We start from the raw sequence: 25,915 nt of genomic DNA on the forward strand, positions 1-25,915 counted from the left end.
TTTAGCTGTGCATTTAGGTGCTTGCCTCGAGTATTGCCTTAATAGTTACTGCATGTGTGATTAGTAAAAAAAAAAAAAATAAATACCGTATTTTCCGGCGTATAAGACGACTGGGCGTATAAGACGACCCCCCTAATTTTCATCTACCGGTAATACTTATACTTAGGTTACCTTGGAGATATTATACTCTGCATATAAGACGACCCCCCATTTTTGGGGTATTTTTTTGAGGTTCAAAAGTAGTCTTATACGCCAGAAAATACAGTAATAAAAAAAAAAAAGCTTTATACACTTAATAAACTTGTTTAGTTCATAACACTATTCTCATAAATGACTGTACAATATATGCACTAGAAAGGCTACTAGCTATCCTTTTGTTTATATCTACTTCATTATGATCACTAAAGAGGAAGTGCAGTCTGCTCACATAATTTGTAATAAAAACATATTTGCCATTCTAAAGCTTCCCTCCAACGACTTTACATATTATTTTGTATATACTGTGATTCTGCACTTGCCAAGTATGCTGAAGAAATCTCCCTCCACTACGTTGGCACTCCAGCCATTTTAACTGTGGGAAGCTGAAGCTGCTGCTTGTTCACTTCCTAGATTTACACAGACACCACACACACACACACATATATATATATATATATATATATATATATATATACGCAGCATCTCACAAAAGTGAGTACACCCCTCAAATCTTTGTAAATATTTATTTCTATCTTTTCATGTGACCCCACTGAAGAAATGACACTGTGCTACAATGTAAAGTAGTGAGTGTATAGCTTGTATAACGGTGTAAATTTGCTGTCCCCTCAAAATAACTCAACACACAGCCATTAATGTCTAAACTGCTGGCAACAAAAGTGAGTACACCCCTAATTGAAAATGTCCACATTGGGCCCAATTAGCTATTTTCCCCTCCCCGCTGTCAAGTGACTCGTTGGTGTTACAAGGTTTCAGGTGTGAATGGGGAGCAGGTGTGTTAAATTTGGTGCCATTGCTCTCCCTCTCTCATATTGGTCACTGGAAGATTAACATAGCACCTCATGGCAAACAACTCTCTGAGGATCTGAAAAAAAGAATTGTTGTTTTACATAAAGATGGCCTAGGCTATAAGAAGACCCTGAAACTGAGCTACAGCACGGTGGCCAAGACCATACAGCGGTTTAACAGGACAGGTTCCACTCAGAACGGGCCTCGCCATGTTCGACCAAAGATGTTGAGTGCATGTGCTCAGCGTCATATCCAGAGACTGCCTTTGGGAAATAGACATATGAGTGCTGCCAACATTGCTGCAGAGGTTGAAGGGGTGGGGGGTCAGCCTGTCAGTGCTCAGACCATACCCCGCACACTGCATCAAATTAGTCTGCATAGCTGTTGTCCCAGAAGGAAGCCTCTTCTAAAGATGATGAACAAGAATGCCTGCAAACCGTTTGCTGAAGAAAAGCAGACTAAGGACGTGGTTTACTGGAACCATGTCCTGTAGTCTGATGAGACCAATATAAACGTATTTGGTTCAGATGGTGTCAAGCGTGTGTGGTGGCAACCAGGTGAGGAGTACAAAGACAAGTATGTCTTGCTTACAGTCAAGCATGGTGGTGGGAGTGTCATGGTCTGTGGCTGCATGAGTGCTGCCGTCACTAGGGAGCTACAGTTCATTGAGGGAACCATGAATGCCAACATGTACTGTGACATACTGAAGCAGAGCATGATCCCCTCACTTCAGAGACTGGGCCGTAGGGCAGTATTCCAAGATAACGACCCCAAACCCACCTCCAAGACGACCACTGCCTTGCTAAAGAAGCTGAGGGTAAAGGTGATGGACTGGCCAAGCATGTCTCCAGACCTAAACTCTATTGAGCATCTGTGGGGCATCCTCAAATGGAAGGTGGAGAGCACAAGGTCTCTAACATCCACCAGCTCAATTTGGACATTTTCACTTAGGGGTGTACTCACTTTTGTTGCCAGCGGTTTAGACATTAATGGCTGTGTTGAAAAAATGTGAGGGGTGTACACACTTTTGTGAAATACTATATATAATATACATATACACAGAGACACAAACATATATACAGACACACTCAAACCACTGTTTGCCTGCACATTTCTACTCTCTGTATGAATACATATGGATCTCTTAAGTCTCCTGTTATCTCCCCCCTTACCCAGCCCCCTCCAGCTCTGCAGATCTCATTGGCCCTCCTATGAGTCACCCCTCCAACCTAGCAGGCAAACTCTCACTAGAGTGAGAAAGAGAGAGTTGCGAATGATGTAATTAGCCTAAGCTAATTACCAGATAAGAAAGAGTAAGTGGGCTGTATAAGGTATTTACTGGCAGAAAAATAAATGTTTTACTATCCAAAGGTAATGTTTTAAGGGCAGAGGATTTAATTAATGGAAAGATGAAAATAATGACTGAAGAACTGTTTAAGCTATGCATGACACTAAAGCTGGATACACACTATAAAACTTTAGTTGTTAGATTTCCTTTAGATTTAACTTCAACTATGTAGTGCAAGGGCCTACCTGATTGCATACAAACTGAAAGTGTTTAGGTTTGATCTCATTTTATATAGTTTTGGTAAATCTAAAGGAAAAAAATCTAAAGAAAGTTGTATAGTGGAGGATCTGGAGGATCAGATCGGACGGAAACAGACAGGCGGTCCGTTTTCATCCGATCTCCCATAGAGGAGAGTGGGGATCTGACAGGTCTGTCTCTGCAAAGTAAGCAGAGACAGATCTGTCATCTGCCTGTTCAGCGGGGATCGGCGGGTTGATCCCCGCTGAGCAAAATGGAGTCCGCTAGGCGGAAAGTCAGAGTGAAAGGACCCTTAAAGTGTTACTAAACCCACAACAGTAAAATCAGTCTGTACAGTGCTTTGAAAAATTAAAATGTTCCACATCTTGTCATGTTACAACGTAAATGTATTTCATTAGGATTTTATGTAATAGACAAACACAAAGTGGCACATAATTGTGAAGTGGAAGGAAAATAATAAATGGTTTTCAAAATGTTTTACAAATACATGCGCACCTCATAAAATTGGAATATCATCAAAAAGTTAACGTACAGTGCATTCCAAAAGTGTTCAATGTGCTTCACTTTTTCCACATTTTGTTATGTTACAGCCTTCCTTATTCCAAAATGGATGTAAGTCATTATTTTCTTCAAAATTCTACAAACAATACCCCTAATGACAATGTGAAAAAAGTTTGTTTAAATTATTTGCAAATGTATTAGAAATAAAAAAATACCATGTACATAAGTATTCACAGACTTTACCATGACACTCAAAAATGAGCTCAAGTGCATCCTGTTTCCACTGATCATCCTTGAGATGTTTCTCAAACTTGATTGGAGTCCACCTGTGGTAAATTCTATTGATTGGGCCTGGTTTGGAAAGGCACACACCTGTCTATATAGGGTCTAACAGTTAACAGTGCATGTCAGAAGAGAAACCAAGCCATGAAGTCCAAGGAATTGTCTGCAGACCTCCAAGACAGGATTGTTTTGAGACACAGATCTAGGGAAGGATACAGAAAAAGTTCTGCAGCATTGAAGGTCCACTGAGTACAGTGACCTCCATCATCCATAAATGGAACCGCCATGTCTCTTCATATAGTGGACTGCCTGGCCAAACTGAACAATCAGGGAAGAAAGGCCTTAGTCAGGGAGGTGACCAAGAACCCAATGTTCACTCTGACAGAGCTTCGGCATTTCTCTTTGGAGAGAAGAGAACTTTCGAGAAGAAGAACCATCTCTGCAGCACTCCAGGCGTGTATGGTAGAGTGGCGAGACGGATACCACTCCTCAATAAAAGGCACATGACAGCCCACCTGGAGATGGCCAAAAGGCACCTGAAGGACTCTTAGACCATAAGAAACAAAATTCTCTGGTCTGATAAAACAAAGATTGAACTTTTTGGCCTAAATGGCAAGTGTCATGTCTAGAGGAAACCGGGCACCGCTCATCACCTAGCCAATACCATCCCTACAGTGAAGCATGGTGTCATGCTGTGGGGATATTTTTCAGCAGCAGGAACTGGGAGACTAGTCAGGATTAAGGGAAAGATAAATGCAGCAATGTACAGAGACATGCTTGATAAAAACCTGCTTCAGAGTGCTCTGAACTTCAGATTGGGGCGAAGGTTCATCTTCCCAACAGGACAACAACCCTTAGCACACAGCCAAAATAACAAAGGAGTGGCTACTGTACAATTCTATGAATGTCCTTGAGTGGCCCAGCCAAAGCCCAGACTTTTAACCCGATTAAACATCTCTGGAGAGACCTTAAAATTGATATGCACCGAAGTTCCCTATTGAATCTGATGGAGCTTGGGAGGTCCTGCAAAGAAGAATGGGAAAAACTGCTCAAAAATAGGTGTGCCAAGCCTGTAGCATCATACTCAAAAAGACTTGAGGCTGTAATTGGTGCCAAAAGAGCTTCAACAAGGTATTGAGCAAAGGTGGTGAATACTTACTGTATGTACATGTGATTTTTTTTTTGTTTTTTATTTTTAATAAATTTGCAAAGATTTCAAACAAACTTCTTTCGCATTGTCATTATGGGGTATTATTTGTAGAATTTTGAGGGAAAAAAATGAATTTAATCCATTTTAGAATAAGGCTGTAACAATGTGAAAAAAGTAAGGCGCTGTGAATACTTTCTGGATGCATTGTATTTCAGTAATTTAATTCAAAAAGTGAAACTCATATTTTAAATAGATGCGTTAGAGACAGAGTGATATATTTCCAGCATTTATTTATTTTAATTTTAAAGATTATGGCTTGCAGCTATTGAAAACCCAAAATTCAGTATCACAGAAAATGTGAATATTCCATAAAACCAAAAAAAAAAAAAGAAAGGGATTTTTAATACAAAAATGTTGGCGTAGTGAAAAGTATGTCCTTGAAATACTGAAATAAATTTACGTTTTGAGGATATTCTAATTTTATGAGATGCCCCTGTAAATATCTAAAAAAAAAGCATGGCGTGCATTTGTATTCAGCCCCTTTACTCTGATACCCCTAACTAAAATCTAGTGGAACCAGTTGACTTCAGAAGTCACATAATTAGTAAATAGAGTTCACCTGTGTGTAATTTAATCTCAGTATCAATACAGCTGTTCTTTGAAGCCTTCAGAGGTTTGTTAGACAACCTTAATGCACAAACAGCATCATGAAGGCCAAGGAACACACCAGACAGGTCAGGCATAAAGTTGTGGAGAAGATTGAAGCGGGGTTCGGTTTTAAAAAAAAATATCCTAAGCTTTGAACATCTCACAGAGCACTGTTCAATCTATCATCTGAAAATGGAAAGAGTATGGCACAACTGCAAACCTATCAAGACAAGGCCGTCCACCTAAACCAGGGGTGGGGAACCTTTTTTCTGCCAAGGGCCATTTGGGTATTTATAAAATCATTCGGGGGCCGTACAAAATTATCAACTTAAAAAAGTGCCTATTATATTTAGAACAGAGCCAGAACTATACAGGAAGCATTGGCTCCGTTCTGACAGATCAGCTGAGGGACACAGACTCAGCTGCACGGGGGGCCAGACCAAATGACTTTGAGGGCCGCATACGGCCCCCGGGACGTAGGTTCCCCACCCCTGACCTAAACTGAACGGCCTGGCAAGGAGAGCATTAATCAGAGAAGCAGACAAGAGGCCCATGGTAACTCTGCAGGAGCTGCAGAGATCCACAGCTCAGATGGGGAGAATCTGTCCACAGGACAACTATTAGTCGTGCACTCCACAAATCTGGCCTTTATGGAAGAGTGGCAAGAAGAAAGCCATTGTTGAAAGAAAGCCATAAGTAGTCCCGTTTGCAGTTTGCGAGAAGCCATGTAAGGGACACAGCAAACATGCGGAAGAAGGTTGAGACCAATATTGAACTTTGTGGCCTAAAAGCAAAACTCTATGTGTGGAGGAAAACTGACACTGCACAATACCCTGAACACACTCTCCCAGCCGTGAAACATGGTCGTGGCAGCGTGATGTTGTGGGGATGCTTTTCTTCAGCAGGGAAAGGTAAGCTACTCAGAGTTAATGGGAAGATAGATAGTGCCAAATACAGGGCAGACTTAGAAGAAAACCTGCTAGAGTCTGCAAAAGACTTGAAACTGTGGCAGAGGTTCACCTTCCAGCAGGACAACGACCCTAAACATACAACCAGAGTTACAACGGAATAGTTTTGATCAAAGCAAATGTATGTGTAAAGCCCCGTACACACGTACCGATCGTCGGCCGACAGATCGGCCGTCTTTTGTCCAGGGCTGTCGGTGTCTGTTGAAAAGTGCAAAAGACTGCACAAGAATTTTGTCTGCCGACTACAGCCGACTGCAGAAGTGATGTCATGTAATGGTTAACTTTCCCTGTGTTTTTCTTTTCTGAGCATGCCCAGTCTTGCAAATCTGCGGTCTGTCGGCCGAATTCTGTACTGACTGGCGAACAATCGGCCGCTCTGGTGTCGGCATACAAAAATTTTAATGCTTGCATGACAGATTCTTTTCGGCCGAATGTGCGCTGTCGGAGGCATCATACTAACAAGCCTACAATCGGCAGATCGGTCGTCGGCCGAAGCTTTTCGGCCGACGAGCGGTATGTGTGTACAGGCCTTTAGAATGGCCCAGTCAAAGTCCAGACCTAAATCCAATTGAGAATCTGTGGAAAGACTTGAAAAATTGCTGTTAACAGACAATCTCCATCAAATCTGACAGAGTTTGAGCTGTTTTGCAAAGAAGAATGGGCAAAAATGTCACTCTCTAGAAGCAAAGCTGGTAGAGACATACCCATAAAGACTTGCAGCTATAATTGCAGCAAAAGGTGGTTCTTTAAAGTATTGACTGAATATAAATGCATGCCACACTTTTCAGATATTTGTAAAACATTTTGAAAACACTTTATCATTTTTCTTCCACTTCACAATTATGTGCCACTTTGTGTTGGTCTATCATATAAAATCCCAATAAAATACATTTACGTTTTTGGTTGTAACATGACAAAATGTGGAAAATTTCAAGGGGTATGAGTACTTTTTCAAGGCACTGTATATGCAGTAAAGCATGCTTGTTATACTTACTGTGAAAATAAAAACAAAAAGCAGAGCGCCTCTAAGTGTTATCAGTTTAATTAAAAGGGTAATGCAGGTACAGGAAAACTGCTCACATTTAAAACAGTATAAAATAGCTCATCTGTTAGGTGGTCTGCAGGAACACAGGGGTCCACGGCTGGATGTTAGTAGCTCCAAGAGATGGTGCAGGGGATGCTGAAGGAGGGAGATGTCTGGAGAGCCAAGAGACCAGATAGTCAGCAGCTTCAGGAAGGTGTTCTGTTCCTCAGGGAGACACCTGGTGAGCCGAGAGACCGTTAGGTAGAATGGCTGTCGGCTTCAGAAGGGCGCCCTGCTCCTCAGTACATCCGGCGCCAACAGATAGGGGAGCCCAGCGTGACAGATCCAGCAGCCAAACGCACAACGCGTTTCCGAGCGTGCGCAGTAGCCTCACAGGGCGTGCGCGCTCCTTTCTCAAGTGCAGTGGCATGACACAGAAGAGCTGAACAAGTTTATAGGAAGCCAGCACTCAAGCTGGGTGGATACAGATGGACTTAAAGTGGCCATTGTAAATGGGCTGGACAGTGGGACCACAATACTTAAAGCGGCAATAAGAAAATAAACACAAAAAAAAAAAAAAAAAAAAAAATCGCATACAAATGAAATCGCATTGAAAAAAAAAAAAATAAAAAAAAAACAAAAAAACAAAATGGTTATTTAACAAGGTAAAAAGACATACATCGGCTCTAATCATAATATGGTGTTAACATCTAGCTCTTCGTTTAAACCCTTGGGTGAAAGTGAATCCAGGGTATAGATCCAAAATGTCTCTCGTTGGCATAATTTGGCAAATCGTTCGGCCTCAGATGGAAGTTTGGGGATAGACTCTATTACCCAAACCTCCAATCCTGATGTGGACTTGTTGTGGAACTCGAGGAAATGGCGTGGTACGCTATGTTGGTCACAACCCTCCTCCACAAACCTGCGATGGCGACCAAATCGTTGCCGTAGTGGGCGGATGGTGCGACCAACATAGAGTAGTCCACAGGGACAGGTCAGGCAGTAGATCACGTAATCAGTAGAACAGTTGTAGAATTCTTCCAAACGGTAAGTCTTATTCTCATGGGTGAACTGTTTTTTACCATGTCGCACAAAGGCACATGTTTTACATAAAGGCTTGTTACATCGATACATGCCCTTTAAGGGAATGAGGCATAGTGGATTATGGACTTTTTTAGTTTTGAGACGACTGGGTGCAATTTTGTTTTTTAGGGTGGGAGCCCTACGGTAAGTAACTCTAGGTTTGTGACCTAAACTGGGTAAAAGATGGGGGTCCTGTAATAAAATGTTCCAGTGTTTCTGTAGTATGGATTCCATTTTCCTGTAGCGGCAGTGGAATCTGGTGATGAACCTCGGAGTGGATTCATCATATTTAGCTGTATTTTTGGGGGGTTTACCAGGCAGGAAGGTGGTGTAAGCTTGATTGACCAATTGGTCAGGGTAACCCTTATCCCTAAACTTGGCTCTCAAAGCATCACTCTGTGTGATGTAATCTATATCCCTGGTACAGTTCTGTCTAAGGCGACAGAACTGCCCTTTAGGTATATTGTTTACCCACTGGGGATGATGACAACTACTATAGTGTAGGTACGAGTTGCCAGCGGTGGGCTTGGTGTAGTTCCGGGCAAAAATGGAAGTTCCTTCACTACCCAGCTCGAGGTCCAGGAAGGCTAGATGAACCGCATCACAAACAGAAGTAAAGGTGAGACCGAAATCATTGGTGTTGCAGTGGATGACAAAATCATCAATCGAGGATGGAGGACCGTCCCAGATGATGATGATATCGTCTATGTAACGGCCGTAAAAAACTAGATATTGAGCAAAGGGGTTGTTGTGCCAAATGAAGGATTCTTCCCAGAAACCCATGGTCAGGTTAGCGTAGGAGGGTGCAAAGTTAGCGCCCATTGCGGTACCATGGGTCTGAAGGTAGAAGTCGCCATTAAAACAGAAGTAGTTATGCCTAAGACAAAAATCGGTGGCATCAAGGATAAAGGTGGCTTGTTGGTTATTGAGCATAGGATCTTTTAATAAAAAGTGTTGTGTCGCCCGCAGACCTATGTCATGGGGGATGGACGTATAAAGGGAATTAACGTCCAGGGACAACCAAAGATAGCTATCCGCCCAAGAGTATGGGGCTAAGAGCTCCAATAGGTGGATAGAGTCTCTGATATAAGACTGCAGGGACTGGGCGAGTGGCTGCAAAAATACATCAATGTACTGTGACAATCCGCTGGTGATGCTATCCATGGCAGCAACGATAGGTCTACCAGGTGGGCAGAGGGGGTCTTTATGTACCTTGGGAAGGTGATAGAAATAAGGTGTATGGTAGTATTCCTTTTTAAGAAAAGCGGCTTCTTTGGTATCAAGGACTTTATCTCTAACTGCGTTACAGATCAAAGACTCCACCTCTAATCTAAAGGTGGGGAGCGGATCCTTGGTTAGCTTGACGTAGGTGTTTGTGTCAGACAAGAGTCTGAGGGCTTCCCTGATGTAATCGGCCCTGTCCTGGATGACTATAGCTCCACCCTTGTCGGCCGGTTTAATGACCAAATCTGTATTGTCGGCAAATTTTTTAAGGGAAAGGGTTTCGTTGCGGGTAAGGTTGTGGTGAATTAATTTCTTAGTATTAGAGGGCTGATGACATAGCTGCTGGAGATCAGAAAACACCATTCTGTAAAAAGACTCAATATACGGGCCTTTGGACCTAGTAGGATAGAAAACTGACGGGGATATAGATTGGTGTGCTTGACAGGGGGAGATGTCTGTAAGTGTTGTGTGTACAAGTATAGGTTGAGGTCAGGGTCATCGGGGTCAGGATCAACCTCATATAAGCTAAAAACATCATCCTCAATGGTAAGCAGTTCAGTATCAGAGGTGCTAGTGGGTATGTCCTTGTCCAGGAGGGGTGTATTGCTCAAGTCCTTCTTGGACTTAATGTTGAAGTGTCTATTGAGGGTCAATTTTCTGACAAATTGATTAAGATCTTTAAATAGGAGGAAAGAGTTGGGATATGTGGTGGGTGAAAAAGAAAGACCTCTGCTGAGTAGGGCTTCATCAGCAGGCGTGAGGGCCTGTGATGATAGATTAAATAATTTTATAGTTTGCGCACCTTGGCTCCTATTTTTGTGTTTGTGCCTTCCTCCTCTACATCCTCTTCTATGAATTTTCTTTTTAGCCTTTGCTTTAGGTGGGGGCTGATCCCTAAAAAAGACACAGAGGTGGAGTTAGGGCTCCCACCCTAAAAAACAAAATTGCACCCAGTCGTCTCAAAACTAAAAAAGTCCATAATCCACTATGCCTCATTCCCTTAAAGGGCATGTATCGATGTAACAAGCCTTTATGTAAAACATGTGCCTTTGTGCGACATGGTAAAAAACAGTTCACCCATGAGAATAAGACTTACCGTTTGGAAGAATTCTACAACTGTTCTACTGATTACGTGATCTACTGCCTGACCTGTCCCTGTGGACTACTCTATGTTGGTCGCACCATCCGCCCACTACGGCAACGATTTGGTCGCCATCGCAGGTTTGTGGAGGAGGGTTGTGACCAACATAGCGTACCACGCCATTTCCTCGAGTTCCACAACAAGTCCACATCAGGATTGGAGGTTTGGGTAATAGAGTCTATCCCCAAACTTCCATCTGAGGCCGAACGATTTGCCAAATTATGCCAACGAGAGACATTTTGGATCTATACCCTGGATTCACTTTCACCCAAGGGTTTAAACGAAGAGCTAGATGTTAACACCATATTATGATTAGAGCCGATGTATGTCTTTTTACCTTGTTAAATAACCATTTTGTTTTTTTGTTTTTTTTTGTTTTGTTTTTTTTTTCAATGCGATTTCATTTGTATGCGATTTTTTTTTTTTTTTTTTTGTGTTTATTTTCTTATTGCCGCTTTAAGTATTGTGGTCCCACTGTCCAGCCCATTTACAATGGCCACTTTAAGTCCATCTGTATCCACCCAGCTTGAGTGCTGGCTTCCTATAAACTTGTTCAGCTCTTCTGTGTCATGCCACTGCACTTGAGAAAGGAGCGCGCACGCCCTGTGAGGCTACTGCGCACGCTCGGAAACGCGTTGTGCGTTTGGCTGCTGGATCTGTCACGCTGGGCTCCCCTATCTGTTGGCGCCGGATGTACTGAGGAGCAGGGCGCCCTTCTGAAGCCGACAGCCATTCTACCTAACGGTCTCTCGGCTCACCAGGTGTCTCCCTGAGGAACAGAACACCTTCCTGAAGCTGCTGACTATCTGGTCTCTTGGCTCTCCAGACATCTCCCTCCTTCAGCATCCCCTGCACCATCTCTTGGAGCTACTAACATCCAGCCGTGGACCCCTGTGTTCCTGCAGACCACCTAACAGATGAGCTATTTTATACTGTTTTAAATGTGAGCAGTTTTCCTGTACCTGCATTACCCTTTTAATTAAACTGATAACACTTAGAGGCGCTCTGCTTTTTGTTTTTATTTTCACTTTCAGAGCTGACTTCTCTCTGCAGCTGAGCTGGCCCTGAGTGTAATCTATTTCAGCCATCAACTACACCAGATTAATGACTATACATGAACTGCATACCCCTTGATGCTATATAGGTATGTGTGATGCGCCAACTCTTATCCTGCTTGTTCATGTGCTTATTGAAGTTTGTTTTTGTTGTGCTGCTGACACTTTGCCTTTTTAGACATCCTAGCATGTCAGTCTGTATTTATTTGTTCATGTACCCATGCTTATTGCGGTTGATCTTTTAACTTAATGTTTTAATCTATCTGTACCTAATATTTGTTTTTTTTTTTTTGTTTCTTTCATTTTAATTCATATATATATATATATATATATGTATATATATATATATATATGTATATATATATATATATATATGTGTGTGAAACACTTTTTTTTTTTTTTTTTTATTATTTTTTTTTTTTTTTGCCATGGATTTTCTAAATAATTTGGAACTCCATAAATATGAGATCCTAGATACTCTGTTCTCCACGTTACCATCTGACCTTTTTCATAATTCTGTACAATTGCCCAAACCCACTCGTTACACGCTGTGTGGTAAATTTAAGAAACTTGAGAGACTCTTTCATACGGCTAACACTCACTGGTGGGATAGCTTTTTTCTCAAAAAATACGTAGAAGACAAAATTACACCTAGAGGTCTCCGTATTTTAAAATCCTGTTCATTCTTAGATCCAGCACATACCAAAGATTGGGAGGGCATTGCTGATTTCTGTACCTCCAAATTCATGAATGTCATCATTAGTCAACGCTGCATCAAATATGAAGACGCTGTGCATCACATTCAGATGTTGGTTGAGGATATTCTGTCCTTCAACCAATCTGTTCCCTCCTCATGGTCCGACACCCTCCAAAAGAATACACGGAAAAAAGAGGACAACATGATCCGCACAAAGCTAGGCAAATTCAAACGCGATCTGGGTGATTACCAACATAATAAGGTTTTTTCCTGGAAGCAACATCCTTTAATAACCCCCCTCATGGATCTTCCTTCTTTCCCCCCTCCCCACCACCCAGTCCCTGGTCCTCTTCACCCTCCCATTTGCCCTCCCCCTCTATCCACTGCTCATAGAAACCCGCCACCATACCCCAACAATAAGACCAGAAAGACCCCCCTACAAAAACAACTAACACCAGGACTTCCAAAGAGTCTATTTGTTCCAAAACAGAAAAAAGTAGGCACTAATATTGCAAGCATGTCAGGTGGGTTGGCCACACACAAGGTGAGCACCTCTCCCCCTACTGCCACTACCCATAGAGGGAATACACCCCTCAACAAAACATCCTCAATGCCCACCAGTCAGCAATGCATCCCACCTAATCCTCCGACTGGCCCCCCTCCATGCACCACCCAGTTAGTCCCTCTCCCGTCTGCAGACAATATAAGCCAAGACCCCCACTCACTTAATGAGAACACTGGCTCGGATCCCACTGAAGGTCCAACCATATTAGTGGGTGATTTCCAGCTTGGTGATATACCACCTCACTCCACCTCTGTGTCTTTTTTAGGGATCAGCCCCCACCTAAAGCAAAGGCTAAAAAGAAAATTCATAGAAGAGGATGTAGAGGAGGAAGGCACAAACACAAAAATAGGAGCCAAGGTGCGCAAACTATAAAATTATTTAATCTATCATCACAGGCCCTCACGCCTGCTGATGAAGCCCTACTCAGCAGAGGTCTTTCTTTTTCACCCACCACATATCCCAACTCTTTCCTCCTATTTAAAGATCTTAATCAATTTGTCAGAAAATTGACCCTCAATAGACACTTCAACATTAAGTCCAAGAAGGACTTGAGCAATACACCCCTCCTGGACAAGGACATACCCACTAGCACCTCTGATACTGAACTGCTTACCATTGAGGATGATGTTTTTAGCTTATATGAGGTTGATCCTGACCCCGATGACCCTGACCTCAACCTATACTTGTACACACAACACTTACAGACATCTCCCCCTGTCAAGCACACCAATCTATATCCCCCGTCAGTTTTCTATCCTACTAGGTCCAAAGGCCCGTATATTGAGTCTTTTTACAGAATGGTGTTTTCTGATCTCCAGCAGCTATGTCATCAGCCCTCTAATACTAAGAAATTAATTCACCACAACCTTACCCGCAACGAAACCCTTTCCCTTAAAAAATTTGCCGACAATACAGATTTGGTCATTAAACCGGCCGACAAGGGTGGAGCTATAGTCATCCAGGACAGGGCCGATTACATCAGGGAAGCCCTCAGACTCTTGTCTGACACAAACACCTACGTCAAGCTAACCAAGGATCCGCTCCCCACCTTTAGATTAGAGGTGGAGTCTTTGATCTGTAACGCAGTTAGAGATAAAGTCCTTGATACCAAAGAAGCCGCTTTTCTTAAAAAGGAATACTACCATACACCTTATTTCTATCACCTTCCCAAGGTACATAAAGACCCCCTCTGCCCACCTGGTAGACCTATCGTTGCTGCCATGGATAGCATCACCAGCGGATTGTCACAGTACATTGATGTATTTTTGCAGCCACTCGCCCAGTCCCTGCAGTCTTATATCAGAGACTCTATCCACCTATTGGAGCTCTTAGCCCCATACTCTTGGGCGGATAGCTATCTTTGGTTGTCCCTGGACGTTAATTCCCTTTATACGTCCATCCCCCATGACATAGGTCTGCGGGCGACACAACACTTTTTATTAAAAGATCCTATGCTCAATAACCAACAAGCCACCTTTATCCTTGATGCCACCGATTTTTGTCTTAGGCATAACTACTTCTGTTTTAATGGCGACTTCTACCTTCAGACCCATGGTACCGCAATGGGCGCTAACTTTGCACCCTCCTACGCTAACCTGACCATGGGTTTCTGGGAAGAATCCTTCATTTGGCACAACAACCCCTTTGCTCAATATCTAGTTTTTTACGGCCGTTACATAGACGATATCATCATCATCTGGGACGGTCCTCCATCCTCGATTGATGATTTTGTCATCCACTGCAACACCAATGATTTCGGTCTCACCTTTACTTCTGTTTGTGATGCGGTTCATCTAGCCTTCCTGGACCTCGAGCTGGGTAGTGAAGGAACTTCCATTTTTGCCCGGAACTACACCAAGCCCACCGCTGGCAACTCGTACCTACACTATAGTAGTTGTCATCATCCCCAGTGGGTAAACAATATACCTAAAGGGCAGTTCTGTCGCCTTAGACAGAACTGTACCAGGGATATAGATTACATCACACAGAGTGATGCTTTGAGAGCCAAGTTTAGGGATAAGGGTTACCCTGACCAATTGGTCAATCAAGCTTACACCACCTTCCTGCCTGGTAAACCCCCCAAAAATACAGCTAAATATGATGAATCCACTCCGAGGTTCATCACCAGATTCCACTGCCGCTACAGGAAAATGGAATCCATACTACAGAAACACTGGAACATTTTATTACAGGACCCCCATCTTTTACCCAGTTTAGGTCACAAACCTAGAGTTACTTACCGTAGGGCTCCCACCCTAAAAAACAAAATTGCACCCAGTCGTCTCAAAACTAAAAAAGTCCATAATCCACTATGCCTCATTCCCTTAAAGGGCATGTATCGATGTAACAAGCCTTTATGTAAAACATGTGCCTTTGTGCGACATGGTAAAAAACAGTTCACCCATGAGAATAAGACTTACCGTTTGGAAGAATTCTACAACTGTTCTACTGATTACGTGATCTACTGCCTGACCTGTCCCTGTGGACTACTCTATGTTGGTCGCACCATCCGCCCACTACGGCAACGATTTGGTCGCCATCGCAGGTTTGTGGAGGAGGGTTGTGACCAACATAGCGTACCACGCCATTTCCTCGAGTTCCACAACAAGTCCACATCAGGATTGGAGGTTTGGGTAATAGAGTCTATCCCCAAACTTCCATCTGAGGCCGAACGATTTGCCAAATTATGCCAACGAGAGACATTTTGGATCTATACCCTGGATTCACTTTCACCCAAGGGTTTAAACGAAGAGCTAGATGTTAACACCATATTATGATTAGAGCCGATGTATGTCTTTTTACCTTGTTAAATAACCATTTTGTTTTTTTGTTTTTTTTTTGTTTTTTTTTTTTTCAATGCGATTTCATTTGTATGCGATTTTTTTTTTTTTTTTTTTTTGTGTTTATTTTCTTATTGCCGCTTTAAGTATTGTGGTCCCACTGTCCAGCCCATTTACAATGGCCACTTTAAGTCCATCTGTATCCACCCAGCTTGAGTGCTGGCTTCCTATAAACTTGTTCAGCTCTTCTGTGTCATGCCACTGCACTTGAGAAAGGAGCGCGCACGCCCTGTGAGGCTACTGCGCACGCTCGGAAACGCGTTGTGCGTTTGGCTGCTGGATCTGTCACGCTGGGCTCCCCTATCTGTTGGCGCCGGATGTACTGAGGAGCAGGGCGCCCTTCTGAAGCTGACAGCCATTCTACCTAACGGTCTCTCGGCTCACCAGGTGTCTCCCTGAGGAACAGAACACCTTCCTGAAGCTGCTGACTATCTGGTCTCTTGGCTCTCCAGACATCTCCCTCCTTCAGCATCCCCTGCACCATCTCTTGGAGCTACTAACATCCAGCCGTGGACCCCTGTGTTCCTGCAGACCACCTAACAGATGAGCTATTTTATACTGTTTTAAATGTGAGCAGTTTTCCTGTACCTGCATTACCCTTTTAATTAAACTGATAACACTTAGAGGCGCTCTGCTTTTTGTTTTTATTTTCACTTTCAGAGCTGACTTCTCTCTGCAGCTGAGCTGGCCCTGAGTGTAATCTATTTCAGCCATCAACTACACCAGATTAATGACTATACATGAACTGCATACCCCTTGATGCTATATAGGTATGTGTGATGCGCCAACTCTTATCCTGCTTGTTATACTTACTGTGGAACCTAAGGGGCTAAAAGGCTGTGTAAAAAGGCTATTTGATCCTGTCTTATCTGATCCTCGCCTTCTTCCACAGTCTCCAATCTAACTCCTGAAAGTACAGAGCCTTGGGGGCACTCTGCACATGCTCAGATTGGTGTGTATTGCTAGAGAGTTTATTTATTTTTTCCTAGGAGGGTTAATGTGATCGGCACAGCGCCAATCAGCGCTGTCCAGACAGAGGGTCAGGGGTAATGCAGCCTCATAGGACAGTCAGAGGAGAATGAACCTCCTCCTACAAGCTTTAGCCAGACTGATAGAAGTCCCAAGACTGCTATATACTGATGAGAAAAAGTATTTAACAGTTTATATTCCCTAAAATAATTGCATTTCAATGTTCTGTGCACTGTGGGAGACCAGATATAGTGAATGCAGGGTCCTGGGTTTAGTAAAACTTTAGTTTCTAAGCAGAGCTGCACCAGATTTTGCACTCTCCAGTTTTAGTAAATCAACTCCAATATTCACTGTGAACAATTTGAGAGCCAATAACAGATTCTGACTTTATTCAGAAATGTATTTGTTGCATCCTTGTTCTGGTGTAGTGACTCAGAATTACTTAAAGTGCATGTAAACTCAAGAATAAACATGTTGCATATTGCAGCTTAGTCCTTAAATGTGTTAGCTGCATTAGGTTTCTTTTCTTTAGGCTTTTTTTCCCTTTATTTTTAACTGGTGATCATGACAGTGACATAATCCCATCCTAGGGTTACAATGCTCACTATTTGAACACTATCTACGCGAAGGGAGATGTTTTTACCAATTTTCACCCTAGGAGAGTAGTTGTGTTAAAACTATAAACACCCCCCCCCCCCCACTCCTCTTCTTTATAACATAGGGGTGCTCTGTAATAAATCATATGCAATTACTAAAAAGTTACCTCCATCAAAGTCACAGTATACACCTATTTTATCCGGTACTGCTACTTCCAAGGCTTTTGCTTTGTTGTTGTGTTTTGCAGCAAATGTTGCCTGTAACCAGTTGTTCACATGTAAGCACCAGCTTGTATTGGTCTTCCCTAGCTGGTCAAACTTGCCAATTGTCTTATATGTGACGCCCACACTGTAGGATTTGCAGTCCTTTTGAGCTTTAACTTCCCAGTAATGCTGTCCACTTTCAATTGTTGTATCACCTGTTTGGATAACCATTAGAATTATTAGGAAACCACAGGCTCATTTTGAAGGTGTATTCACTCCACACACTCTTATGCTGATAACAGTTAAAGCTCAACTCTAATGAACCATTTCTTGTCAAGTTGTGTGTATCCCTGTTGGGTATAACCAACCCCTCTACTTCCTAACAATTTGAATGGTAAAGGCACACAGACAATAACAAAGGTTTTTTTTCTAGTGGTGGCTTGGAAGAGGGTTAAAAAAATGTATTCTTATAGTTTATGTAAAAAACTACTAAAAGTCTTCAAAAATAAAATATGTGGAAGGCAATGCTTAGACAGAACCTGTGATGGTTGACATTTGGGTACCTCTGTTTAGTAGGTTATTTTATACTATCAGACATTTAAGGCTACCTGAAACTTTGAAGTGGCAGTCATTTTTCTCTGTCGGATTATTGCACAGAAAATCAGTTGCTTGTAGGTAAATGTCCCGATGCCACATTTTCTTAATATCTCAGTCAATTTAAACATTTAGAAATAAAGGTCCTGCTAAAAACAGGCCCCACAAGATGTCTAGTGGTCCTTATTAGCCAATGATGCACTCTCACTGGACAAGGGGGTGGTGTATGGACAGGGCTTAACTCAAGGCTGTGGAAGTTCAGCCATTAGTTTCTTAGGCCTCAGTTGGCTAAAAGGGTCATGGTGCGGCTGTGGACAGGTGGTGCAGCTACCTGGATGTTTGTAGACAGCCACAGCAAGGAAGCTTGTACAAGTCAATGACAGGCTGACAGAAGGTGTGGCTGTCTGCTGCTGTAAGTAGGCATCAGCACATTGCGCAGTTACATTATGTTAGTGACAAATGATTAGCCCTGGATGCAATCTGTCTGTGTCTTTGGGTGGTCATTTGTCCCTAACCACATGCAACTGCTCGAAGTGCAGATATAAACAGTGGCAGACAGCTGCTGTTTTCTTCTTAACTTGTCATTGTCTGTCTGTGGCTGTATGCAAAAAACTGGGCTCCTGGTCATAGATATTCACAGTATACTTGCCACACCATGGACAAATTGACCTTGTAATGAGGTTTTAGTAAACAATCTGACACTAGGATCAATATGCCACAAAAACACTCTGACAGGACTATTACTTTTCAAAATGTAAAATGGCTAATGGGTAGGTTTCTTCTATTCGGAAGAAATGCAACTATTAAAACTAGATTTTTTGGCTTCTGGCAGAGTCCATTTGTGTGGAGTCAGTGGATACCACACAGGCTAGTACAGTCTCCCAGTCTGTATGGTTGCAAAGTAGGGAGGGCTGAGCTTATGCCCCTATGTTAGAGCCCGGACCTGGTATTCAGGGGCAGAAATGACAACTTGCCCACATGTGTGGACATGTCTCTCAGTTGTATAAAGAAGCAAGTTGGGACTAAACTAGAATGGCTACCTTGTTTACATGAAACTAAAAACGTAATTCAAAATGGAAAAAGACAGCAATACTTGCCCAAAACTGTGTAAGACTCTCCTGTAAATCGGTCTCTGCTGCCCCTGCTAACAGGCGGCCTAGAAGTAACGGAAGTTCTTTTTGGGGATGGTGTTGCACTTCTGCAGGGCACAGGAAAAAAGTAAATATAACTACTAGGTCAAACTAAACACATTTACACATGCTAATGCATTAAACTACAGGCAGTGGATTGTACAGTACAAGTTCCAAGTGTTCAGACTGTGACAAGCATTCATGTGTACTAGTGCATTGCACTCAACACAGGAACGGTGTACATATAAGTTCATATTTTTGTTTATTTTGAAAGGTTTATACTATTCAGCCTGTTTACACCAGGCACAGTGCTTTTGTCCTTCTGAGCCCCAAATTAGCTTTTAGTTTAAGCACAGAGAGAAAATAATAGCCATAGCTATCTCTGACTCAGTATATTCAATTCCTTAAAATCCAGAATGTTTTTCTCTCCAGACTGCTCAATTTCTCTCCCCCTTATCCTTTCTGTGCAAAAACATTAGAGGGGAATGAGCCCAGCCAAGCACTAAGAAATACGTGGACAGACTTTATGTAGATTGATGTCTGACAGGAGTTTTCCCTGACTCAACCTTGCACCTCACTCCTTTAGTGGTGGGTGCAGTGCCAGGATACACAGCTGCTAGTGACAGGCTTGGCTGTAGCTCAAAGGACAGGGTCAAGGCCCCAAATGGAATCCAATAGTCAATGTGTGCAGTGCTCATTCTACTTGAGGTCCGTGAACACTGCACATGTTGAAAATACAGCACTGATTGTGTGTCTCCTTGTGCTGAAGAAGACTCCACAGAGCTCACCATTTGGTCACGCTGCCTCCATTTCCTGTTTTCAGCGTGACATTACGTTGCGATGGAAATACTCACGCTAGGCTGCTGCTTGGGAAAACAAAGGGACTGATCGCTTAGATTGTAACTGTCCCTCTAAACATTCAAACAGGAGTGTATTGTTAGTCTGTCCTTACTGAGAGTTCAAGTGGGGCAACAGCACTAACAGCAGGGCACAGGAAAGAATCTAAAGCAGTTCCAAGCTGAAGGTAGTATGAATTATTTATTTAGGCTATGTCACACTTCTCCTTTAAGATGATACAGAAAACTACAGTGTATTTTCAGGATGTTTAAATTATTTATGTTTTTTAAGATTTATTAAATTTATTTTGGAGATGACTTTCACATTTTGATTAGCTTGCTTTTGTAACTTTGCTTGCTGTTCTATATGTAATTATTGTGCTTCATTTTCAGAACAGAAAATGCTTCTTCTAGGTACCATCTCTATATAATATAATGTGATTACCACACTATCCCTGCTTTAGTTTTGTTGGGATCAGATTATTTAGACAGGCCATAGATATACAATTACGCAAGTTGAAGGAAAGAAAAAAGCTTTATCCCTCCCAGCGCTATTGTGTTCAGCAGCAGGGAGCGCAGGGAGCCTTCCCCATCGGCAGAATACAATAATCACTGCTGCCAGCCAAAGCCGCCGGCAGTGATCAGTAGAAAAAAAAAAGAAAAGACAGGCTGGTTGTACTGAAATCGAACAATGGATTGAATTCAGCACAACCATCCTGCCCATAGATAGATCAAAAGTTTAGCAAGTTTAGCAGGAATTTCGATCCATCTATGGCTGGCTTAAGGTGGCTCAAAGTCTTAGCGGGCAGACAAATGTGCAGGCAAGATTGTAGACAGAAACAAGGTTTCTAAAACATTAAACCAGTAACCCAGGACTATATATATATTAAGCTGACTTCATGTCTATTTATGTATCAAAAGTAGATACTGTAGATTACAATTTACCTATACATAAAATGTATAAATAAATATCGTTTGTAGGAGTTGTGCATTATAAAATGGACATGGATCAGCTGTATGGATGGGTGCATGGATCTGGATTCAGAGCCTGTGTGTTCAGGCCTGTGCACTTGACCCTGCGTATCTGTCAAACATGGCTGTGTGGATGAGTCCGTACAGCCGATGCATGTCCATTCATGTATAAAAGATGTATGTATATAGCACAGCGCTAGGACAGAAAGGCAAACAAACAGCTCTTAATGCTCTATGTGACTGGGTGCCTGTGTGAATGAGTCCTAAGTGTTCACAGAGGCAGAATTATATTATACATGTAACTTTGTGAAATACCTGTTTTTATTTTTATAAAAAAAATAAAAAAGTTAACTTTTACTAACAATCTGCAAAAAACAAACTGCAAACCAGGTCACCCAAAAGTCAGCTCAAATAACAAAAAGAGAATCATGCTTAGTGTTGGGAAACTAGAACAGAAAGAGTAGGCAGAGGTTACTTACCAAAATAAAAAGTTGCATATGCAAGCATGGGAAAGAAATAAAGACAAAGCCAAATAAAGACAAGCCAAGCTAAGAACACAAACTTAAAACTTTAAAGTTCTTGAATAAACATTTGGTTTATTGTGGGAGAATTTTCCAAAGAAGTCCTGCCTACTGGGACAAGGCAGAAACTTGAGGAATTTCCCTTACAGTATATATAAAATCGATCAATTATGGACAAGATCTTTCCATACGTTTAGATACAAATGTCTGATGTAATAGATGGGATTTTGGACTTACCAGTAAAATCTATTTCCTGAAGTACAGTACAGGACACAGGCTTCTTTAAATCAGTAACAATGGTTTATATGCAGCTACCATCAGGTGATTTGGACATAGGAAAAAACAATGGGTGCAGGGGCCTTTACCTATAATCCCTCCCACTCCTAGCTAGCCTTGATTTTGTAGCAAGCAATAAAGAGATCATTAGAGCAGAGGAGAGGAACCTTTGTCCTGTACTGTACAGAAGGAATCTGATTTTACTGGCAGGTTCCTGATCGTACAATACAGGCTTCTTTAACCAGTTAACGCAAACCGACATAGGTCTACGTCGGCTGCATTTAAGTGGTTGTACCGGAGTGATGCCTGCAGCTAGAGGCATCTAGCCTGCAGCTAGAGGCATCACCAGGCAGCTTTCGCTGGCTGGTTAGAGTCCTGATCAAAGCCGGATGCGGCTTTGATCGGGTCTACGATGACGTAACCCAGAGGCAGCGTCCATGACGTCACATCCGGGTTACTCGGCTGCTAAAGGAGCTAAATTTAAAAAGTGACAGTATTCAAAAATGCAGTTTTCGGCATTTTGAATACATGGAAGTGTAGTGGAGGGGTCTAGGGTCTTTTAGACCCCCGATCCCTCCATAAAGAGTACCTGTCACTGCCTATTGCTGTCACAAGGGATGTTTACATTGCTTGTGACAGCAATAAAAGTGATCAGATTTTTTTTTTTTTAAACCGGTGCTAAAATGAAAATAAATAAATAAATAAAAAAAATAGAAAAAAAAATAATACATTTTAGCCGCCCCCGTCGCCGTGAGCTCGCGCATGAAAGAAAACATATACAGAAGTCGTGCCCGCAAATGAAATCGCTGTTCAAACCACACATGTGAGGTATCACCGCAATCGCCAGAGCGAGAGAAATAATTAAAAAAGAGCTACTCTCTAACTCTAAACTGGTAACCGTTAAACAATTTTAAAGCGTCGACTATGGAGATTTTTATTGACCGTAGTTTGTCGCCATTCCGCGGGTGTGCCCAATTTTAAACCATAACATGTTGGGTATCTAATTTACTCGACATGACATCATCTTTCGCAATATACAAAAAAAAATTGGGCTAACTTTACTGTTTAGTTATTTTTAAATGCAGTGAAATTTATTATTCGTATTTTTTTTTTAAAAAATGGCGTTTGGAAGACCGCTGCGCAAATACCGCGTGACAAAAAATATTGCAATGACCGCCATTTTATTCTCCAGAGTTTTTGCTAAAAAATATATATATATATATATATATATATATATATATATATATATATATATATAATGTTTGGGGGTTCTAAGTAGTTTTCTAGCAAAAAATACTGATTTTAACTTGTGAACATGTGTCAAAAATGGGCTCGGTCCTTAAAGCGGAGTTCCAGCCATTTCACTCACCTGTCCAACGGTCCAGCGATGCGGCCGCCCGAAGCCTCGATCCTCTCCCTCTGCGCTGGCATCACTGCTGTGGGCACCCGGCTGTGACAGTTTGCGGCTTCACAGCCGGGTACCCACTGGGCATGCGCGAGTCGCGCTGCGCATCTTGATTGGCCGGCAATCTTCTGGGACCTCTGACATGTCCCAGAAGATTGCAGGGAGGGAGGGGGAGAGGAGAACTTCCGTTCAGGGCACCGCGGCGCTCCGAGCGGAAGTAGGAGCAGGTACCTGTCAAAACTAGGTACCCGCTCCCCCCCCCAAAAAATGACATGCCAAATGTGGCATGTCAGGGGGTTAGAATACATAAAGCGGAAGTTCCATTTTTAAGTGAACTCCGCTTTAAGTGGTTAAGTCATTACAACTGGGACATCCAAAAGCAGTACAACTACAACTGAGGGGTGGTCAGCACAGCAAACAACACGCCCACCAAACAAAAAGGTCAAACATAATAAGGCTTACCTGTAGGTATAATTAATATCTCCTAAACCTGCAAGGTTTAGGAGATATTCATCCTGCATGCAGCCACTGAAACCAGCGGTGCATGCGCTCCGGCGGACCTTCAGAGCTCTTTGCCGGAATGTTACTCCAGCACACATGCGTGGGAGTGACGTCATTGCGGCTCCGGCCACTCACAGCGCCGGAGCCACCGAACCAGGAAGAGACACCAAGGGAACATGATGGCTCCCTCAGCGGTGATCGGGTGACCGTGTCGGGGCTTCGTTTTAAGGTAAGTATTTCATAATAAGCTAGTATGCGATGCATACTAGGTATTATGCCTTTGTCCTGCAGGGTTTTTTTTTTTTTTGACACTTGCTGTTTACAAGCTAAAATCAGTATTTTTTGCTAGAAAAATACTTAGAACCCCCAAACATTTATATATATATATATATATATATATATATATATATATATATATATATATATATATATTTTTTTTAGCAGAGACCCTAGAGAATAAAATGGAGATAGTTGCAATACTTTATGTCACGCCGTATTTGCCCAGCAGTCTTACAAATGCAATATTTTGGGAAAAAATACTTTTAATTTTAAATTAAAAAAAAAACAGTAAAGTTAGCCCAATTTTTTTCTATAAAGTGAAGGATAGTGTTATGCTGAGTAAATTAATACCTAACATGTCATGCTTCAAAACTGTGCACGCTCGTGGAATGGTGACAAACGTTGGTACTTAAAAAATCTCCATAGGCGACACTTTAATAATTTCTACAGGTTACCAATTTAGAGTTACAGAGGAGCTCTAGAGCTAGAAATATTTCTCTTGCTGTAACGATCGCGGCCATACCTCACGTGTGGTTTGACCACAGTTTACATGTGTGGGCGCGACTTGCATACTTCGCTTCTACGCGTGAGCTCGGAGGGACAGGGCGCACTGTGCAGGAGACAGCCGACGGCTAAGAAGTGCCTGGCAAGTGATGTCACCCATTGAATTACTATGGGGCTTTCCTTGTCTGCTGCCTCTTCTGCACCCGCCTACACAGAGAAGCTGCTGCTGACAGCTCAGCTTGGGACCGGACCGGCTTCAAAAAAGGTATGTATAGTGATTTTTGTGAGGGTCTTTTTAAAGAAATTGCCAGCTCGTAGACTAGGAAAGTCTTAGCTGGTGTACTTTGGAGGCTCCATACCAGATACTTTCAGGCGTGCAGACTCAGGCTGCTCCAATGCTAAACAAGCAAGCGTCTCGTTTGGAAAAATGTCTGTAGCAGGCATATCATCCTGATTCGACACCTCAGATGGGGGAGAGGTGATCTTCCTCCGCTGGAACCTCCTCCTCTTTCACTGTGTCTGGCTCAAGGGCAAAGTCAAAGTGAACCCTGCTGTCTAGGGCCTCAACAAGGACAGACATTTTGCCCATTAACTCTGACATTATGGCAGAAAATTCCTCTATAGAAAGGATGAAGCTGAATGACAAGAAGTCAGGGAGTAAGAATGAGGGCAACCAACAGAGGGGGTACTAGAGCCCTGAACTGATAATAATCTCCGCAAGGGGCATATCCCCCCACAAGGGTCTTCTGAGACTGGGAACTACACTAGGCAGACTTCAGCCCTAAACCTGTAAAGCACCCTGTAGGTAACGCCACAAGTTGCACTATGGGCAAAGGGGAGCTCCCAGAGCAGGATCCAGTGCAAAGAATTGTTACAAGCCAGTCCCGCATCTTCCACCAATGCTCTGCCCAGGAGTCAGCCAACCAGGTAGCTGCAGGAAGAGCCTCAGTAGTATGGTGCAGTTGGGTGATGAAAGAATCCTCCTGAAATAGAATCATTCAGAGTGAGAGAAAAACCTCCCTAGAAGAAGGTAAGCTTCTCTTTGTAAAGAGAAGAGGTTAATTACCTAAGGGCACCCTCAAAAAAACTGGGGCTAATGATCTGAAAAAGCCTGTGTCCTGTACAGTACGATAAAGAAATAATATCTTAATTTCACTGATAAACTAAGCCAGACATTAAAGCATTTGTCCATAAATGATGTATGCATACACATAAAGAAAAGGAAAAAACAAAGCAATTCAGTTTCCAGCAAACATAATCCAGCAGCCTATCAGAGATAAAAGAAAGCACTATTGGTATTTTTGCCATTAGCAAAGGTGCATGGCTTGTTCAAAGCATATTTCCTTATAAATAAAGCAGAAAGCAAGCTATGTTACAAGGCAAAACCTTAGTGTGGGGA

General features: G+C 42.4%; 1 protein-coding gene across 5 annotated transcripts in view; it reads right to left on the reverse strand.

Annotated features, from left to right (window-relative positions):
- The window catches only part of FSD1L (fibronectin type III and SPRY domain containing 1 like), a 153,816-nt gene that overhangs the window by 17,194 nt on the left and 110,707 nt on the right, over positions 1–25,915 (reverse strand). For 3 of the 5 annotated variants that reach the window (XR_014225833.1, XM_082270804.1, XM_082270802.1), the window contains 2 exons: positions 19,190–19,290; positions 17,462–17,713 (listed from right to left, as the gene is read on the reverse strand). Coding sequence is in view for 4 of the 5 variants with exons in the window: in XM_082270804.1 (XP_082126930.1) it covers positions 17,462–17,713; positions 19,190–19,290 (353 nt within the window). In the remaining variant the exon portion in view is untranslated. The remainder of the gene's footprint in view (positions 1–17,461; positions 17,714–19,189; positions 19,291–25,915) is intronic. The other 2 variants (XM_082270803.1, XM_082270805.1) reach the window with 1 other exon arrangement.

The sequence above is a fragment of the Pelophylax lessonae genome (assembly GCF_965119305.1).
Source record: "Pelophylax lessonae genome assembly, chromosome: 1".
Classification (NCBI taxonomy): domain Eukaryota; kingdom Metazoa; phylum Chordata; class Amphibia; order Anura; family Ranidae; genus Pelophylax; species Pelophylax lessonae.